The sequence below is a fragment of the Halichoerus grypus genome, chromosome 14 (genome assembly GCF_964656455.1).
Source record: "Halichoerus grypus chromosome 14, mHalGry1.hap1.1, whole genome shotgun sequence".
NCBI classification, from domain to species: domain Eukaryota; kingdom Metazoa; phylum Chordata; class Mammalia; order Carnivora; family Phocidae; genus Halichoerus; species Halichoerus grypus.
This window is the reverse complement of record NC_135725.1, coordinates 4,580,752-4,597,314: the sequence shown is the minus strand read 5'-3', so window position 1 is coordinate 4,597,314 and position 16,563 is coordinate 4,580,752. Positions and strand designations below refer to the sequence as shown.

Below are 16,563 nucleotides of genomic sequence, written 5' to 3'. Positions count from 1 at the left end.
GACAAGTGGAGATGCCAAAGAGACGGTTGAAAACACAGGTCTGGAGGTGAGGGTAATGGTTCAGGTTGGAGATATAAACACCAGCGTTGCCGGGCAGACGGTGGCAGCTGAAGCCACAGGCTTGGAAGAGATGGCAGAGCGAAGAGACCATGCCCAGCCTAAAGGCCAAGGGGAGAACAAGGAGGAACACCAAGAGAAGCAGCGGGGGGGGGGGGGGGGGGGCCCAGGGTCCTTGGTGTCATGAAGCTGAGCAGAAACGTGAACTTTCAGGCAGCAACCGTCTAGGATAACATGCTGCAGAAAGGCTGAGCAAGAGAGAAACAAAGATGTCCTTGACCTTGGCCACGCTGTTTGTGTGATTCAAGGGGGGCCCAGAGCTGGACTGGCCGAGAGGGTGGGGCCATGGGGCCATCTTGTTTGTGCTTGGACCTCTGCATCGCTTGCTGCTGGCAGAGGAGAAGGGTACAATCCAGGGGAGGATTCTCCCCGTTGAAAGAGGAACGAACATGTGAGCATCGCCCCTGCACTGGGGTGCATGTGTTCCCCACAAGAGTGCAGTGGGCAGGGGCAGTGAGTGGTGGCTGCCCACCTTTCCCATCAGTGCAGTGATGTTTGCTACGCTCTGGTACTCCAGATCCCTCCTCATTTTTTTGGTCTGATCCAGCATTACTGATACTCAAAAAGCACTACTCGTAAAAGAAAAAATTTCATTAACATGAGAAAGTGCTTCTTATGAAAAGACACTGTTAAAAAAACACCAAAAGACAACCTGGAGGCTGAGAGAACACGTCATCTGAATCTTTATCTGGCGTGAAATAAGCTTCTATCGAGAACATACAAAAAACTCGTAAAACTCAAAAATAAGAAGATATATAACCCAGTGAGAAGATGAACAAATGATTTAAACAGACATTTCACACAAGAAGGCATACAAATGGCCAATGGGCTGTTCCTGAGATACCTCAGGACCCCTCCGCCTTCACACCAGCCCGTCACTGCACCTGAATGGTTTCCTCCAGATACCTGCATGGCTCCCCTCGTGGTCTTCCAGGGGGCCCACCACGCTCATTTCCTCTCCCTCTTTCCTGCTGCCTATTCTGAGGGCAGCATGGCCGTGCTCCATCCAGGTGGGGCGGCACTCAGCCTCCTGGTATACACAGCCCCATGCAGCCGCCTCCTACCACAAAGAGGCCTATGAGGGCAACAGGCTACTGTGGAAATCACTGTGTGTGACTTCCAAAGCTCAGTTATAAAAGACACTGCAGCTGCCCCCCGGCTCTCACGGTGGGGTCAGTCAGCTGCCGTGTTGGAGGATGCTCAGGGCGCCCTGTAGACAGATCCGTGTGGGAGGGAGGGAGGCCTCCCACCTTCACCCAGCACTCACTAGCCAGGAGTGTGAGCAGGTTGCCCTGTGAAGACCCTTTGGCCTCCGTCAGCCTTCAGGTGAGGCAGCGCGGGCTGACCCGAAGCCAGACTGCGCTAAGCCTCTCCTGAATCCTCAACCCACAGAAACTAGTGGAATAATAAAAGTTTGCTGGTTCACGCTGTTAGGTTTGGTGGTGATGTGTCCTGCCGCAATCATTAAGTATAGTCCAGGGTGGAGGGGACAAGCAGCCTCCGTCTGACTTGGGATCAAAGCCACATTCTACTACTTAGAAAGCACATTATTTCAACTGTCCCCGTTCATGAGGATAAGTTTACTGCATTTGTTCCTATAGGTTCTGAACCTGTAGAAAGGGAGGAAGGAGGGAGTGAAGGGGGAAGATAGGCAGGAGCCGGCCAGAGTTATAGGTAGGGGAACTGCGGAGAAAGAAATGCTGAAAAGATAATTTTTATAAACCTTTAAGGAATCATGTGTGATATAATCCACATTTCTGACCCCACCCAAGGAACTGTCGGCAAAAATACATGTTGCTGTTTAAACTCTCAGGTCAGGTTTGCGGGGAGCCCAGTCATGTGAAATTGCACACAGATGAGGGGCTGAAGCATGATTAGATCATTTCCCCAAAGTTCACACCGAAAGTAAGTGGCGGAGCTCTGGACCGAATAGTCCTGGAACTACAAGGTCAAGTCTCTGCAGCAGAAAGCAAAAGGGAGCACAGATCCAGCAACAGGATGGAGCGCTGCGGAGGGACCGTCCTCTGCCTTCCCTCTCTGCTTTCCACCAGATCCAGAATGCAGGAGTCTGGAACCAAGTGCCTCAAGACCAACTCTTAAGGCCTTATTTACTCTGAAAGCATCCTTGAGGGCCCCCAGGGGAAGGAAAGTGAGGAAAAAACCAAAGATAAAGACCTGGCGGTCCTCAAACAATTCAGACGACCGTCTGTGCTCAGGCCTCCACCATTGGATAACTATTTTATCATCATCTCCCTTTCTCCCTGGATTTCCGGCTGTCCCTTGGCCAGGCACGGTCCTTACAGTGTGCATCAGGAAAGAGAAGTGTGTGGGATGTTGCCGCAAACAGATTCGCCAGAGACGTGCGGGCCTAAATCATTTTAACAGCGGTAATGCGCGGGGGCTGGTTCAGCCATGTTGTCAGCAGACCACGGCTAGAGAACTTTTATTTCCTGCCATGTGTGAGGCAGTGGAGGGGCAATCCGGGGGTGGGGTGGGGAAGGGGGGCAAGCCCAGCTGCCTCCGGGTCTGGCACCCAAGGCCAGGGCTCTCCCTAATTCACCCCAACTAGCAGGAAATGGGGCTTGAGCAAAAAACGCCAAACTGCTTGATAATCAGTTGAAAGATAAATCTCACAAAACAAACAACGGAGACGGGGGCGGTTCCAAATCCTTTCTGCAAGAGAGCAAAAACAAAGAAAATTCCTAAGTTACAAACAGGAGGGTCAGGCTTTCCAATTCCAGACCTTGGCATGTGTTAAGCAAAACCAAGAATAAGCAAGAAAATATGCTATTTGAATTGCATTCAAAATGTCTTTTACAAGTGAAGCAAATTACTTCTGCATGTTCTGGGGCTCTGCAGAGAACAAATAGTGTTCTGCCTTTAATGGGTAAAATTACACAATTTGCTTTTAACAGTAAACCAAAAGCCACGGTGGCTTCAGATAGCATCGCGCTCCCTCTACGCTGCTCTAGTCCCGGCGGTTTCTGGGCATTTTGGAAGGACCTGGTCGTCCCCACCGCGCAGCGTGGCGAGCGCCCGGGAGGGCCCCCGGCGGGGACGCGGCCTGGCCTGTTTCTTTCCTTGACCGTTTCGCTTCTCCATGCCCTCGCTTCTCTTCCTCCTGCGCCGCCGGTTTCTGGGGCCGAGTAGCTGTCTGATTTGGCCGGGTGGGCCTGAGTTACCGATTTGTGACCAGGCCCCCGGGGGTCCCGCCCCCTGAGCGTGGATGCCAACTGCCCAGCGCGCCGCTGTGGCGCGGGCAGCCGCGGCGAGGTCCGGCGGGACGCCCCCAAGGCGCACCCCTGCGTCTAAGCGTGCCGGGGGCGCGCGCGGGAGGCCCGTCCGGGGCTGGTGCGGCGGCCCCTGGTCCCGGCCCCTCGCCGCCCGCGCGCCCCGCCTGCCGCAGGCGCGTCCCTCCGGCAGGGGGCGCCGGCGCCGGCCTTGCTCTGCCCATCGGGGCGGGCGAGCCGGGGACCCTGCCTCCTGCGCGCCCGCGGTCCGCCCCCAGCGCTCATCCCCGCGGCCGGCGGGACGCCCAGCCCGCGCCCCGGAGCCTCGCAGCCAGCCCGCGCCGCGCCCGGAGCCTCGCGGCGCGTTCGGGCCGCGACAGGAGGAAGACTAGGAGTTCTTCGAAAGGGACCAACTTGCGCAGAGCCCGGGAAAAAGGGCAGCGGACGCGCGGCCGACAGGGGTGGTGGCGCCCGGCCCCGCCGGCCCCCGCGCCCCGGCCCCCACGGCCCACGGCATGGCCCCGGGCTCGGCGCTGCCGTTGATGTGCGCCCCGACCGTCTGGGTGGCCGCCGCGCTCCTGCTCTGCGTGCCCCGGACCTCAGGTAGGACCCGCCGCCCCGCGCCCTCCCCTGCGCGTCGCCTTGGTGCACGGCCGGGGGGGCTCGCGCTCTCGGGTCTGCGCCTCCGCGGCTGTGCCCCCGGCCTCTCTCCCGATCAGGGGGCGCCGCGCAGGGCCCCTCCCCGCCGGGCCCGCCTCGGCCCCGCGCCCCGCCGCCCGGGGCTGCTTCCAATGAGGCGCGCTCTGGGGATGGCTAAGTGTTTCCAGAGACCCGGCGAGCGGCGCCGGCGCCCACGGGGAAGCCCCCGGCCAGGAGTCCGCGAGGGTCGTGAGTGTGAAGGTGGCCCGGTCCCGGGTCCGCAGATGTGTCTTTAGTTCTCAGGATTTTGACTCGGTCCTTGTCCTCCCAGGTTCCCCTGTAGGGCTCACGGCCCCCGCGCCCCCCTCTCCGCCGGAGCCCCCCACCCAGGGCCGGCGCCGCAGTCGGGCGGGGCCCGGGGGATGGGGTTCCCGCCCCCCACCTCTAGATCGAAAGGGACTTTGGCTTCCCTTTTGTTGGCCCCTCAGCTCCCTCCTCCACTGCCGGGAGGTAGCCGAGTGGCGTTTCCTGCCTGGGGTCGGGGGGTCGCGGGGCGGCCTTTAGGCTGCTGGGGCGGCACCCCGGGACCCGGGACGAGGCACGCGGCCGGAGGGTCGGGCCCGGGTTCCCGGTGGCATTTTCCTGGAGGGGCACACGTTGCCCCCGGAGTCACCGCGCGGGCTTGTGTGCGTGGGCCCCGGGGCATGCGGGAACTGCCTCGAGGTGCGGAGGGAGCCTGGGGCCCCCGTCTAGGCAGCCGGAGGAGGCGGCGCTCGCCCACGCCGTCCGGACCCCCGAGCACCTCCGGCCCGCGCGCCGCGGCCGAATTCCGGGCACCCTGCCGGGGTGGGGGAGGGCGGCGGTGCCTCCAGGCCGGGACGTTGGGAGGCTGAGGAGGTTCGCCTCCAGCCCCAGAAATGTGTGAGCTGCCCCCTTACACTTAAGAGGGATTCAGTGTTGCCCGCCTCTCGCATCGTGCACCACCCACCATGTATGCCTGCCGGCAGGTGAGAGTCAGGGGACCGTCGCAGAAGGGGGCTCACTCTTCCCGCCCGCGTCTTGCTGGCAGCTGCGCGCTCCGGGACCTGTCTACACAATCAGGAATGCTGGGCAGCCTTTTCAGGGAGTCGTCTGGGTTTAAGCAGATGCTGATTATGTCAGACATTTCTGGTTACTTGGTTTGGGAAGGGGGCTTGCGTAAGTCTGTCGCTGTCCCTTAAAGCATAAAGCGCTCGGGGTGCGTGCACGGTGCAGTGGTAACTAGCCTATTCGAAGTCAGCCTGGGGGATTCTCGCCAACATCCCTGCGGATTTCTGCACCCCTCCTCCCTGCAAGAATCCCTCTCCCCTTTAGAGCGAGGGGGCGGGGGGATCCGTTCGCTGCGCTGTGGGAGGGGGGCGGAAGCGGCTTAACTCGGCGCCCGGACGCGCGGTGGCCGCGCGGGGCTGGGTTGTCCCGCACCACGCTCTCTGCCTGGCCGACCTGCGGCTGCGGTGGTTTGCGTTGCGCGTGCGGAGGGTGGGGTGCTGTGCGGCGCGGAGGGGTGAGAGCTGGGCGCCGGGAGAAAGACCACCCTTCTGTTGCTCATACCAACGTTGGAACGAGCTCGGGAAAGTAGCTCGCGTTTCCGGGCGGAGTAGTTTAAACATTGCTGTCTTTCCCAGTCGAGTTTCAGAAATCTCTGAGGAACAAAGCAATCCTGGGTCGTTCTCCTTAACTCTTGAACCCTGAGCGGAGGTAACTTTCTTTTTTCCAGTTATAAAATAATCATCTCCAGTTGGGGAGGGAGTAGGAAAGGTGTTCATCGTCCTCTTCTGGAATGCTCGGTTAGCTGAAAATTCAAATTTGTTCATGTTCAAAATATGAATACAATTTTATGATGACAGGAGATTTGGGGACTTGGCATCTTTTCTGCTGTGAAGAGGCCTCCTTGTAACCTGAGTGTATTTTATACACAAAAGATGTTACTATGTAAAAACATGGAAAGGGTATTGTAGAAGGATTTATAAGTTCTTATTGTACATTTTTATGGACGGCTCTGTTCCCTAAGGAGACAAACACCTGATGGGCTGCGTGCCCCGCCTAGGTAGGATGCGCTGGGAGTGGCCGTTTTGGGAGTTCTCCCTTTCCCCGTTTTGACAGCGCAGCAGCTTTGACTTCTGGCCCAGATTCTTGGACTGATGGTTATAATAAATAATGCTCGTGGTCCATTTGGAAGCAAGCAAACGAAAACATCTTGAGTAAGAAGACTTTGGAAAAAGAAAAGTTTTCATGTATATAGTAAGACAACATGTTTTTTTGATTACGGCTGTGCACGGAGCAAAGAAGCCCGCGTTTGAAATGTTGCAGTATTTAACAGCGAGAGCACGTTTAACCCTGGTGTCTGCTCCATGCTGGATGCCGTCCTGAGACCCGAACACTGCTGGTCCTCAAGGGCACCCACAGTGAGCTGCGGGACTGAGCGCTCACAAAAACAGCGCGGGCTGCCCGCGGGCCTCTAGGCAGTGAGGCCCAGCTCTCAATCAGCAAAGCAAGTCACCGTTGGAAAAACGACCAGAATTTTGCTTAATGTTTCCTATGCAAAAAAACAGCAGGGGTTTCAGAATGGGCTTCCTGGGGTAGTTTTTGGGGACAGTGATCTGCAGATGGACCAGGCAATGGGAACGGCATTTCCATTTCCTATAACGGAGACCTTTTTCCTATTGTTTGGTCAAAGTACAGCCTCGTTTGGTGTTTCTGTGTCTCTCTTTGCTGTGAAGTACTTGTTCGCCATGAATAGTCAGTTAGCCTTGGTTTAACCTCTGAGACACTTAAGCCTTGCAGAGCCTGGGTTTAACAGGGCTCTTTCCTCTGGAATCTTCCCTCCCCACCCCCATCTGTGGGATAGAAATGTCCTGGGGCCACAGCTCCTCAGACAGGTAGGGAGGATGAATCCTCTAAAGGGGGATTTCTGAAGCCAGGTTTCAGAAGAAGGGGCTGGAGAAGGGGCGCTCCTTTAAAATGCATTCCACCACGGGGAGGCCAGGATGTGGAAAGTTATTATCATTGAAATGGGACCTGGGTGTGAAGGGCTTGGTCTCCCTGATCTGCAGAATCCTGGTCAGCCTGATGAAGCACAGGAAATTTGTGTACTCTCTCTTTCCCCTGGGAGAGCTCTAATTATATCATTCCAAGTTGCAGTCAAGGAAAAGGCAGTGGGCTGCTAAGTGTTACCCCCACCCAAGGTTTACGACCACCTTCTAAAACATTCGTTGATGTCAGATGCCTTTTGGTGTTTATTTGGTCCATTCCCTGGGAACCGACCCCTCGGCCTCCCCTGCAGCAGTGTGGAAAAGGGCACGGTAGCAAAGCTTTGGGTTTGCCCTGCTGTGCCCCACGGGGGGCTCCTGAAGGGCTCCGACTCCATCCCGGTAGAGAAGGTTGTCATTAAGATCCTTCCTTCTTGGGGCGCCTGGGTGGCTCAGTTGTTAAGCATCTGCCTTCGGCTCAGGTCGTGATCCCAGGGTCCTGGGGTGGAGCCCCGCATCGGGCTCCCTGCTCAGCGGGAAGTCTGCTTCTCCCTCTCTCTCTATCCCTGCTTGTGTTCCCTCTCTCGCTGTCTCTCTCTCTGTCAAATAAATAAATAAAATCTTTAAAAAAAAAAGATCCTTCCTTCTTTGGGGACCCTGTGGTGACTGCCAGGGGACCTCCAGGAACACCATGCACGAAAGCTTTCAGAGCAGAGGGGGCTTTGCTTTGCAGAGAGAGGAAGCATTGCCCGAGAGGTCTGGATTTGCCGTGGCCAGTAGCCACTTCATGAGAGGACAGTTGGGGTTAAAAGCACTGATGTTGGAAACATTGCCCTGCAGTGACCCTTTGGGTTCTTTGGTTTTGTGTTGTTCACTGCAGAACAGAAATGGTAGGAGTCTGATGAGTAGTGAGGGCTTCCTGAGTTTTGAAGTAACAATTGGAGCAACAAGAGGAGCTCCATTAATTATGGCTGCAACTGGTGGGGGTTGGTACCAGCCTCTCTCTGGTAGGTATTTATTTGGTGATGTCGAGGAGCTTGGAAATAAGGGCAGGACAGCTCTGCTCACATGTGCAATTGTCGGAGAATGTACGGGCAGTGTGATCTATTTAAAATCATAGTAACAGAGTGGTCAAGGAATTGTTGAGGAAAGCTTTTCAAAAATAAGGAATCGTGCTGGTGTGGTTTGCACCATTTTTTGGGATTTCTGTTCTGTTTTTTGTTTGTTTGTTTTGTTGTGTGTGTTTAAGTTCTATCTCAGAAAGTACCAAAAAAAAAAAAAAATCAAAAGCCAAAGGGAAGGAAGTAATTACAGAAAAATTTGGCCTAATTAGACTAAGTGGCTTGTCTTCTAGAAAGTCTCACGTTCCAGTGGGAAGTGGTGTGTGTGTGTCTTTAATTGTCTTTGGAATGAGCTCCAGTAGGCTGTCACTTGTGAGATGTTATCTGGGGAGAATGTGGCTGCTTCTTCAAGTCCCCTGGGAGTGGGGGAGGGTTTGCCCCACATCCCCCAAGTTCCCAGCCCAGTGATTTCCCGCAGCCCGGCGCCCCCCTGGGGGGCTAGTTAACCCAGCATGCACTGAAAAGACAGAAATCCCCCTTGCAGACCTGAGCCCGGGAGGACAGTCGCTGCCGGGCACATGTAGCTCTTCAGGTTAAAATTAATTAAACTGAGATGAAAGATTCACTTCCTTCGCTGCACTGGCTGGATTTCACAGGTCCACGCACACAGAGGACATTCCCATCACTGCTGGGAGCTCTGTCGCCCGCCCCCCCCCGCCAGGGGCTGTTCCTCTCCTCTGTCGGGGCAAGGAGGGGTTCCACTTGGTTTGCTTTGTTTGTTGCCTGTGGGAGGTGGGAAGGCAGAACCCAGCTGGATGGACTCTAACGTGTGGACCCAGAGGGCCCTGCCCCAGAGGCGCCCAGCGCGGAGCCTACTGCGCCCCGCACGGGGCTACACAGAATTACGTGAACACGTGTGTGCACCACGCCTGTGTGTGCGTACGTGTGTTTGGGAGGGGCGACACCGCAGCTCCATGAGGAGCACATAAAATGGTCTTTGTGACGACTGTTGGCTTGAATTAGGCCAAGTCTGCGATCTCAAAACCCGACGCCTGGAAGACTCGAAAGAACGCGTCCTGGAGGAACGTGTACCCTGCAGGTTCCAAGCATGTGCACGGAGGAAGGACCGAGGACACCTTGCCCCTTGCCTGTTAGCCCCCATGTGATATCAGGCACCCTGGGGCGTGCAGAAGCAGGTTCCCCCCGGGAGACCCACTTCTAGGGCGGGGGACAAAGGAAGTGACATGTGAGGACGCGCTCAGGGACAAATTCACCCTGACGGCAATGCGGGCCGCCTGGTGGAGAGCTCCCTTACCCCAGACCCCAGCCACGGCCCCCAGGGCAGCCAGGTGCTCACAGCAGGAAGGAGCAGGAGGAAGTGAAAGCACTGTGCCTTCCATGGGGCAGCGGGAGTCCCGGGAGTCAAGTCACAGGGGTGTTGGGGATGTGAAGATGTGAGGGGGTGCGTGGGCCAAGGGGTGGTGTGTTGCAGCCGTGTTTTAGGGGATAATTTGGCAGCAGCGGGTGGGCTTGAGAGGGTCATGTGTTTGTACCCAAGGAAGGAGGTGCGTGAAAAATTGAGGGGCTTGGTGTTGGACTCATTGGGGGAATTCCCAGGAAAGGTACTGCATAAGGAGCTTCCTGCGGGGGGGGGTGGGGAACTGGGCAGAGGAAAAGTCCATTCATCCCCTCGGGGTCTGGAGGAGGGTCGCACTCAACATTTTGGCTCCTGGCAGGCAACAACATTGGATAGGAGAATGAGTAAGGTTTGGGGTACAATGAGGAATTTGGTGTGGACCTAGGAGCTCCCTCTAGAAAGTGAGCAGCTCACAAGTGGATGGCAGGAGGGCCGTGAGAAGGGAGGGAGGGGCTGCAGGAGGGAAAAAGCTTTCAGGCACAGCCCCTGGGTCACACTCCGTGGAGAGTCTACCTTGTAGCCCTCCAATAGGATGCTATTTTGTGTTTTCTTATAGAACACTCTCCTATTATTTATTTATTATTTTATTTATTATTTATGTTATTTGGAAATAACATTTGGAAACTGGGAATTTTCTTCCTGACAGTGAAGTAAGCCCCCTGTCACCATATCGTAGTCTTCGTATAACATCGGACATGTTTCCAGAGCAGTTTGAAATAGTGAAAAATCGAGGACCGTGATAAGTCTACAGGAGGAGACGTGACAAGGGGGTGCTCTGTCTAATGAACGTGAGAGGTGGATGCAGTGCACAAGTTGGGGGCCTGGCTGGTTGTGCATCTGCTTAGTTTTCAAAACAAAAACAAGGAAAGGAGAAATAGAAAGTGATACGGATTACCTCAGATCTTTTATTTATTTTGTTTTTATTTTATTTTTTTAAAGATTTTATTTATTTGACAGAGAGAGGGAGCACGCACAAGCTGGGGGAGTGGGAGAGGGAGAAGCTGACTCCCCGCCGAGTAGGGCGGGGAGCCCGATGTAGGACTCAGTCCCAGGACCCTGGGATCGTGACCTGAGCGGAAGGCAGATGCTTCACTGACTGAGCCACCCAGGCGCCCCCTCGCTTCCTGATTTTAAAACATATGACAAAGCTACAGTAACCACGACAATAGCATACGGACAGACACACAGACCAACAGAGTAGGCCTGGGAGCCCAGGAATAAGCCCTATCCCATGGCAAATGACAGGGGTGCCAAGATCATTTGATGAAAAAGGAACGGTCTTTTCAACAAAGGGTGCTGGGAAAACAGGATTTCTACATTCATAAGAATGAAGTTGGACCCTTACCTCATATCATACACAAAAATTAACTCAAAATGGATCAGGGACCTAAACATAAGAGCTAAAACTATAAAACTTTTAGAAGAAAACATAAGTAAACTTTGCGAAGTCCAGTGTCATGACTTAGCATGATATTGGACTTAGCAATGATTTTTTTTGGATACGGCACCAAAAGCACAGGTAAAACAAGAAAAAATAGACAAACTGGATTCATTAAAATTGGAAGTGCCCCAAAAGAAATGATCAACAGAGTGGAAAGGCAACCCACAGAATGGGAGTAAATATGTGCAAATCCGTACAAACCTGTATATACCTGAGAAGGAGTTAATATCCAGAATATATAGAACTCCCACAACTCAACCAAAAAACCCCAAGCAATCTGATTTTAAAGATGGGCAAAGGATTTGAGTAGACATTTCCCCAGGGAAGATATACAAGAAGGCTGAGATAACACAAATGATACAGAAAGATGCTCAACATCACTAGTCGTTAGAGAAATACAAATCAAAAGCACAACGAGGTCCCACCTCACAACCACGATGACAGCTATTATCAATAAAACAGAGTAACAGTGGCAATTCCCTTGTTACTTCTGCAAAGATGATTTCTAGATAAGGTCCCATTTGAAGTATTAGGTGGATATGAATTTTGGGAGACGCTACTATGTTCCATAAATAGAAGGGATGGGGAAGAGAGGCCACTGCCCTTTAGCAAAACACCAACTAATAAATGGGCAGTGAGTCGGAAAAATCGCAGGTCGCAGTAGTGATCGTGGAGATTGATTTGGGCAAGCGTCATCAATGAATGCTGAATCCAGTTGGAAGAGGCCACGCGTGGTGGGGAGCAGGAGAAGTTCCTGGCTCAGAGTGTTTCCCCGCAGAGCCCTCCTGTGCGAGGGGACAGTTAAGTGACAAGACTGGAGGCACAGGACGTCACCCTAACTGGGTGATCAAGGCTCAGGCCACCAGGGCGGGCAGATGGACGTCGCTCTTCTGAGAAGGGTGTCACTTGGGTTGGAACACAGCCTGACCCAAACCAGCAAGCCCAACACGGGGACGGGCAGTTTATGAAGCAGTTGGCTTTTAGTGGAAAACGTCAAGGTCGTGAAGGGCAAAGACATCAAGGAACGGGTCCAGCTCGAAGGAGGCGGCAGGAGGGGGCGACTCTATGCAGAGTGTGATTTCACACGGGTCTGGGCTACGGCAGAAACGCGCCGACCTGGGCGTTAGTGGAACGCTTGGTGAAATGGGAACGTGAGGGTGAGTTCTTCAGTAGTGTTGTCAAAGTCAAGGTTCCTGAGTTTGTGAGTTGTAGGGGGGCTATGGAAGAGAATGTCCCGCTTCTTGGGAAGTCCATACCGTGCGTTACTGGATAAGGGGCACGATGTCTACAGTCTACTCTCTGAGGCTCGGAGTGAGAGCACCGTGTGTATGGAGACGGAATGACAGACGTGGGTGGAATGTGAAAAATTAGTGGGTCTGGTCTAGAGGATGGGTGGGGGGAAATTCCTGCATGAATCTTGCAACTTTTCTGCAAATTTGAAATGATTTACAAAGAGAGGACTGAACAGGGATACACACGTGTGACCGTAGCCAGTATCCCTGAGAAGAAAGACAGAAACGGTTGTATTTTATCGGAAATGGTGTCAGACCTCACACAGAGCTGGGGGAGGGCTGGGACTCCCGTGTGTTTGACACCAGTTTCTTCGACTAGACTGAAAATTGCCCAAGTCTTAGTCTCGTTTCTGGATCGCCAGGACTTCTAACACGTTTTTCCTTTTTAATTATAGAAAACTTCAGACATACACACAATGAGACTGGTACAGTGAACCCCTCTATATGTTTCATGCAGCCTCAACAGTGACATGTTCTGTTAATTTGGTTTCATTTCCCCTGGCCCTCTTAACGGGTCCCAGACAGCCTTCATTTTCTACCTGTAAATACTTCTGCATGAATGGTCAGGACTGTTCTCCACATAATCTCAATACTTGCCTGTTATCACAGGCAAGTGTTATCTGAGACCCAGGCCCTGCCCTGTTTTCCCAGCTCGCTGCAAAATGGCCTTTGACACTTGGCTTTGTTCGTGGCGGGATGCAGGCAAGGTGTGCCCGTTAACTTTGGTTTTCACCATCCGAGCGGCCCTTCGGCCAGACCTGGGGGTCCCGGTGGGGCTGCGCCGCTGAATTCCAGCAGGTGCAGGGGCTGTGGGCACTCTGTGGGGAAGGACCCCACCGGGGGTGTGTGGGGGCCCCGGGAAGGCCCCATCGAGCTGGGCTGATCCTTCATTCCTGGCCCCTGTTGGCGGGTGCTCCTCAGGACCTCCAGGAGAGAGGCCCTGCGGCACCCTGCCTGGAGCAGACCCTTCTTCGCCGTTCCCGGGGGCCCGCCTTCATCAGGCAAAGGTTACGAAGGTGTCGATAGCCAAGGCGGAGGGAGGTGTTGGAGCTGTCCGGCCCTCCCGGTTTTCCCAGCAACAGCGCATCAGCAGACTCCGTTTTGTGCTTCTTGCTGCGGAGGGTCTGACGTCCACCCTAAAACCCAGCCCGCGGGACGGCGAGAACCTGTTCACGACCTGTAGGGCAGATGAGCAGGTTCGTATCCGGAATACGTGACTCACAGGTAGGTGAGAAGATCAGCGTCCCAGTGACAACAGGGACACGGTGTACGGCAGGCGACTTGTGGAGGGGCAAATACAGGAGGCCAGGACCCCGGGGAGAGCGTTGGCCTTGGTGGGCGGGAACACGGTGCAGATGATCAAGTACCCCAGTGGCCCTCTGCTGAGCTTTGGCTGGAGTCGGAGCGGGTAAGGAGGACTGTGTCAGCGCTGGCGCAGGGGGCCTGGTGGAGGTGGGGGGGGTGTATGTGGCCACTTTGAGGGCCATTCGCGTTGACCGTTCACATCCAAAATACACCCTTCTGTGGCTTGCTCTGAGAAAATCCCCGCACGCCGGGGAGGCATGCTGCTCACTGCTGCCCCGTTTCTAACGGAGACAAGTTGGAAATACCGACATGTCTTTTCACGGGACCTGGATCACCGGCACCGTGTCTCCACGACGGCCGAAATGAAAACGGGGACCTGTGGGTGCCGACAGAGCAGTGATTCCGCGTGAGTTTCTGGGTGGGGCAAACAGCAGGCTGCAGAAGGATTCGTGTTGCAGGTGATTGGTCTACACAATCCCCCCTCTGTCCCCGTGTGTGTGGAGATGCCAGCCTCCAGAATCAGGTGTTAAGCCTACACGCCCAGACTGACACCAGCGGATCCCCTGGGGGAGGACAGAGGAGGACGGAGGAGTCTCGGGATCTTCGGTGCCACTGTGCCTCCCGCACCGGTGACACCTCATTGGGTCCTTTCTTTAAGCCCCCAGAGAAGACGCTGTGTCTGGCATTTAAATAACGGGGTCGGGCCATTGTCACAAATTCTGTCCACACCCATCATATTCCTCCCTGCTCTGTCCTGCTCGGGCCAGAGCAGGCGGTGCAGGAGAAACGTGGGAAGGCGGTCTCTTGAGGAGACCGTGAAGTTGCTAAGCCTGTTGGGGTGCACCTTGATCTGTGGGGTGCTCATGGACGGGTAAAGACGTGGAAGGTTGAGATGCAGGAGTCCCAGGCCAGCTAGTTCTCTGCGTCTTCAGACTCTCCGTGAGGGGCGACTCTTGGCATCGCAAGTGTTCGATCCACATCCTGTTCTTAACCTGTTTATCATTTTTAAAGCTGTCCCCAAACCCGCTGCAGGGGCTGAGTGTTCTGGGGCGGCGCTTATTCCTTGAACCCCCAGAGCTGCGGGGATCCTTGGACCTTGTGTAAATGGCTGCAGGAACCAGAGTTTTCTGGATATTTTGAAACTACAGCGAAAACTGGGGAAATCCGAAAGCATGTTAAGATGGAAATACAACTGGAGCTGTCTTTTCAAAATGAACCATTTAAAATGTTTCTGGCTGTTAGGCTGGAGGCCGTTGCTCTCACCGAGTGACTTTTCATAAAGAGGACGCCACGCGGTCCCAGGAGGAATTCCGTGTCCCCCACAGAAAGGTCCACCGGGGTCCCCACCCCCAGGACCTCAGGATGTGCTGTGATTTGGAGAGAGGACTTTTTACAGATGTGATCAAGTGACAGTGAGGTCATTACGGTGGATCCTGATGCGGTATGACTGGTGTCCTTACAAAAAGGAGAAACTCGGGCCCAGAGACGGGCATGGCAGAGAGAGGGTCACGGGAAGCCACGGGGAGAAGATGCTGCCACCAGCCGTGCGCACCCCTCGATCTCCGAGCCCCCGTCTCTGGCTCTAGGAGATGATAGCGTCTGTTGTTCCAGCCGCCCACGGCCCGGGCTGACTCAGGCCCTGCCAGCGGACACCCCTTCTGTCCACGAGCCTGGGAGCCCCGGGACTGGTCGGGGTTGGAGTCGGGGGGCAGCAGGCCTGACGGGGACGAGCCACTTGGCCCAGAGCTCACTGTCCCCTGCTGCTCCCCGAGACAGCACTGCGGCCAGCCCTCTGCTGCAGCCATGGGCCGGGCCGCTGTCGGGGGGCCGTGGGTCCGCTGCCTGTCTGTGCCCCCCCTTCCTCCCTCTGCTCGCCTGGCTCTCGGGGGGGCTCCCAGAGGTCAGAGCAGAGTGGGGAGCCTGCGCACGCCCCCCTCTGGGGTGAGGCTCCGAGGTGCCAGGCGCCCATGCCGTTGTTTCCCTTGGGGGAACCACGGTAACAGCAAAAACAAAACCCACTGAGAGCAAACACCCTGGGCGCTGGGGCTGCGCCCCTGTCAGTGCGTGTGATTTATCCGGGCCTCGGAGCCTTTGAAGCAGGAGGCTCGGACTCCTTGAAGTCTGGCCCCCGCGGGGAAGCGAGGCGAGCGCCAAATGGAGAGGAAGGGGCAAGTGGCCCCGGCTGGCTCGTGGGGTCCCCCGGCTCTCGGGCTCCTGGGGCGGCAGGTGAGGGAAGGAGCTCTCGGAGGGACAGGTCCTCCTTCTTCCCTTTTGTCCTGTTCCAGAGCGCAGGGCTGGCTCTGGAGGCAGCGGGGAGTTCCCAGTGGACAGAAAAAGGCGCTGACTCCAAGCTGGCTCGCAGTTTGTCACCGGGGGCCCCTGGCGGCCCCCTCTGTAGCTTTTGTGGGGACCCTGGGCAGGGCGCAGGGGCACACGGCCAGAGCTCACCAGCGCGGCTCCTGGTGTCGGCTCCTGTGGGTGCTGGGGGGGGGGGAGCGCATGGGGCCACATGGGGAGGAGAATTCTACGCAGGGGTGTCGGCATGCCCCTCAGCGGCTGCTGGGCCTTCCCGTCGGACTGCAGGGGGGCATTGGAGGGAGTGGAGGCCACATGAGATGTGTTACCCGGTCCGGCCTGGCCGCATCAGGAATGGTCCAGCACGAGATCTCATTGCTAAGATTCAGATGGCTTTTTTTTTTTTTTTGACCTGTACTGTTTGCAAAAGTCAGCATGTCGTTGTCATTTTATTTTGGAAGAAGGAAAACCAACCCGTTGTTTCTCAAGGCAGAGCTCAGGCACAATTACCTCTAATGAGTGGAGTGTTTCCAGAGTTCAACTGAAATTCACTTACTTTTATTGTTGTTTCATTTTGCTACTCTAAACTTTGAGCTCATTTCTTTTCTTTTCTTTTTCTTTTTAAATAATAATAATAAAAAAAAACGAAGATAGTCAAGTTTCTTGTACTTGACTAACTTGCTTTAGATTATGGAGTCTAGAAGCCAAGCTGATTGAATACAAAGCAAAACGAATGAAAATCAAGTGTGGGTGTAAGT

General features: G+C 55.1%; 1 protein-coding gene across 2 annotated transcripts in view; it reads left to right on the top strand.

Moving 5' to 3' along the window:
• Positions 1-3,646: 3,646 nt before the first annotated feature.
• The window catches only part of ROR2 (receptor tyrosine kinase like orphan receptor 2), a 193,146-nt gene continuing 180,229 nt past the window's right edge, over positions 3,647-16,563 (top strand). For both annotated transcript variants that reach the window (XR_004917448.2, XM_036092659.2), the window contains exon 1: positions 3,647-3,950. Coding sequence is in view for 1 of the 2 variants with exons in the window: in XM_036092659.2 (XP_035948552.1) it covers positions 3,863-3,950 (88 nt within the window). In the remaining variant the exon portion in view is untranslated. The remainder of the gene's footprint in view (positions 3,951-16,563) is intronic.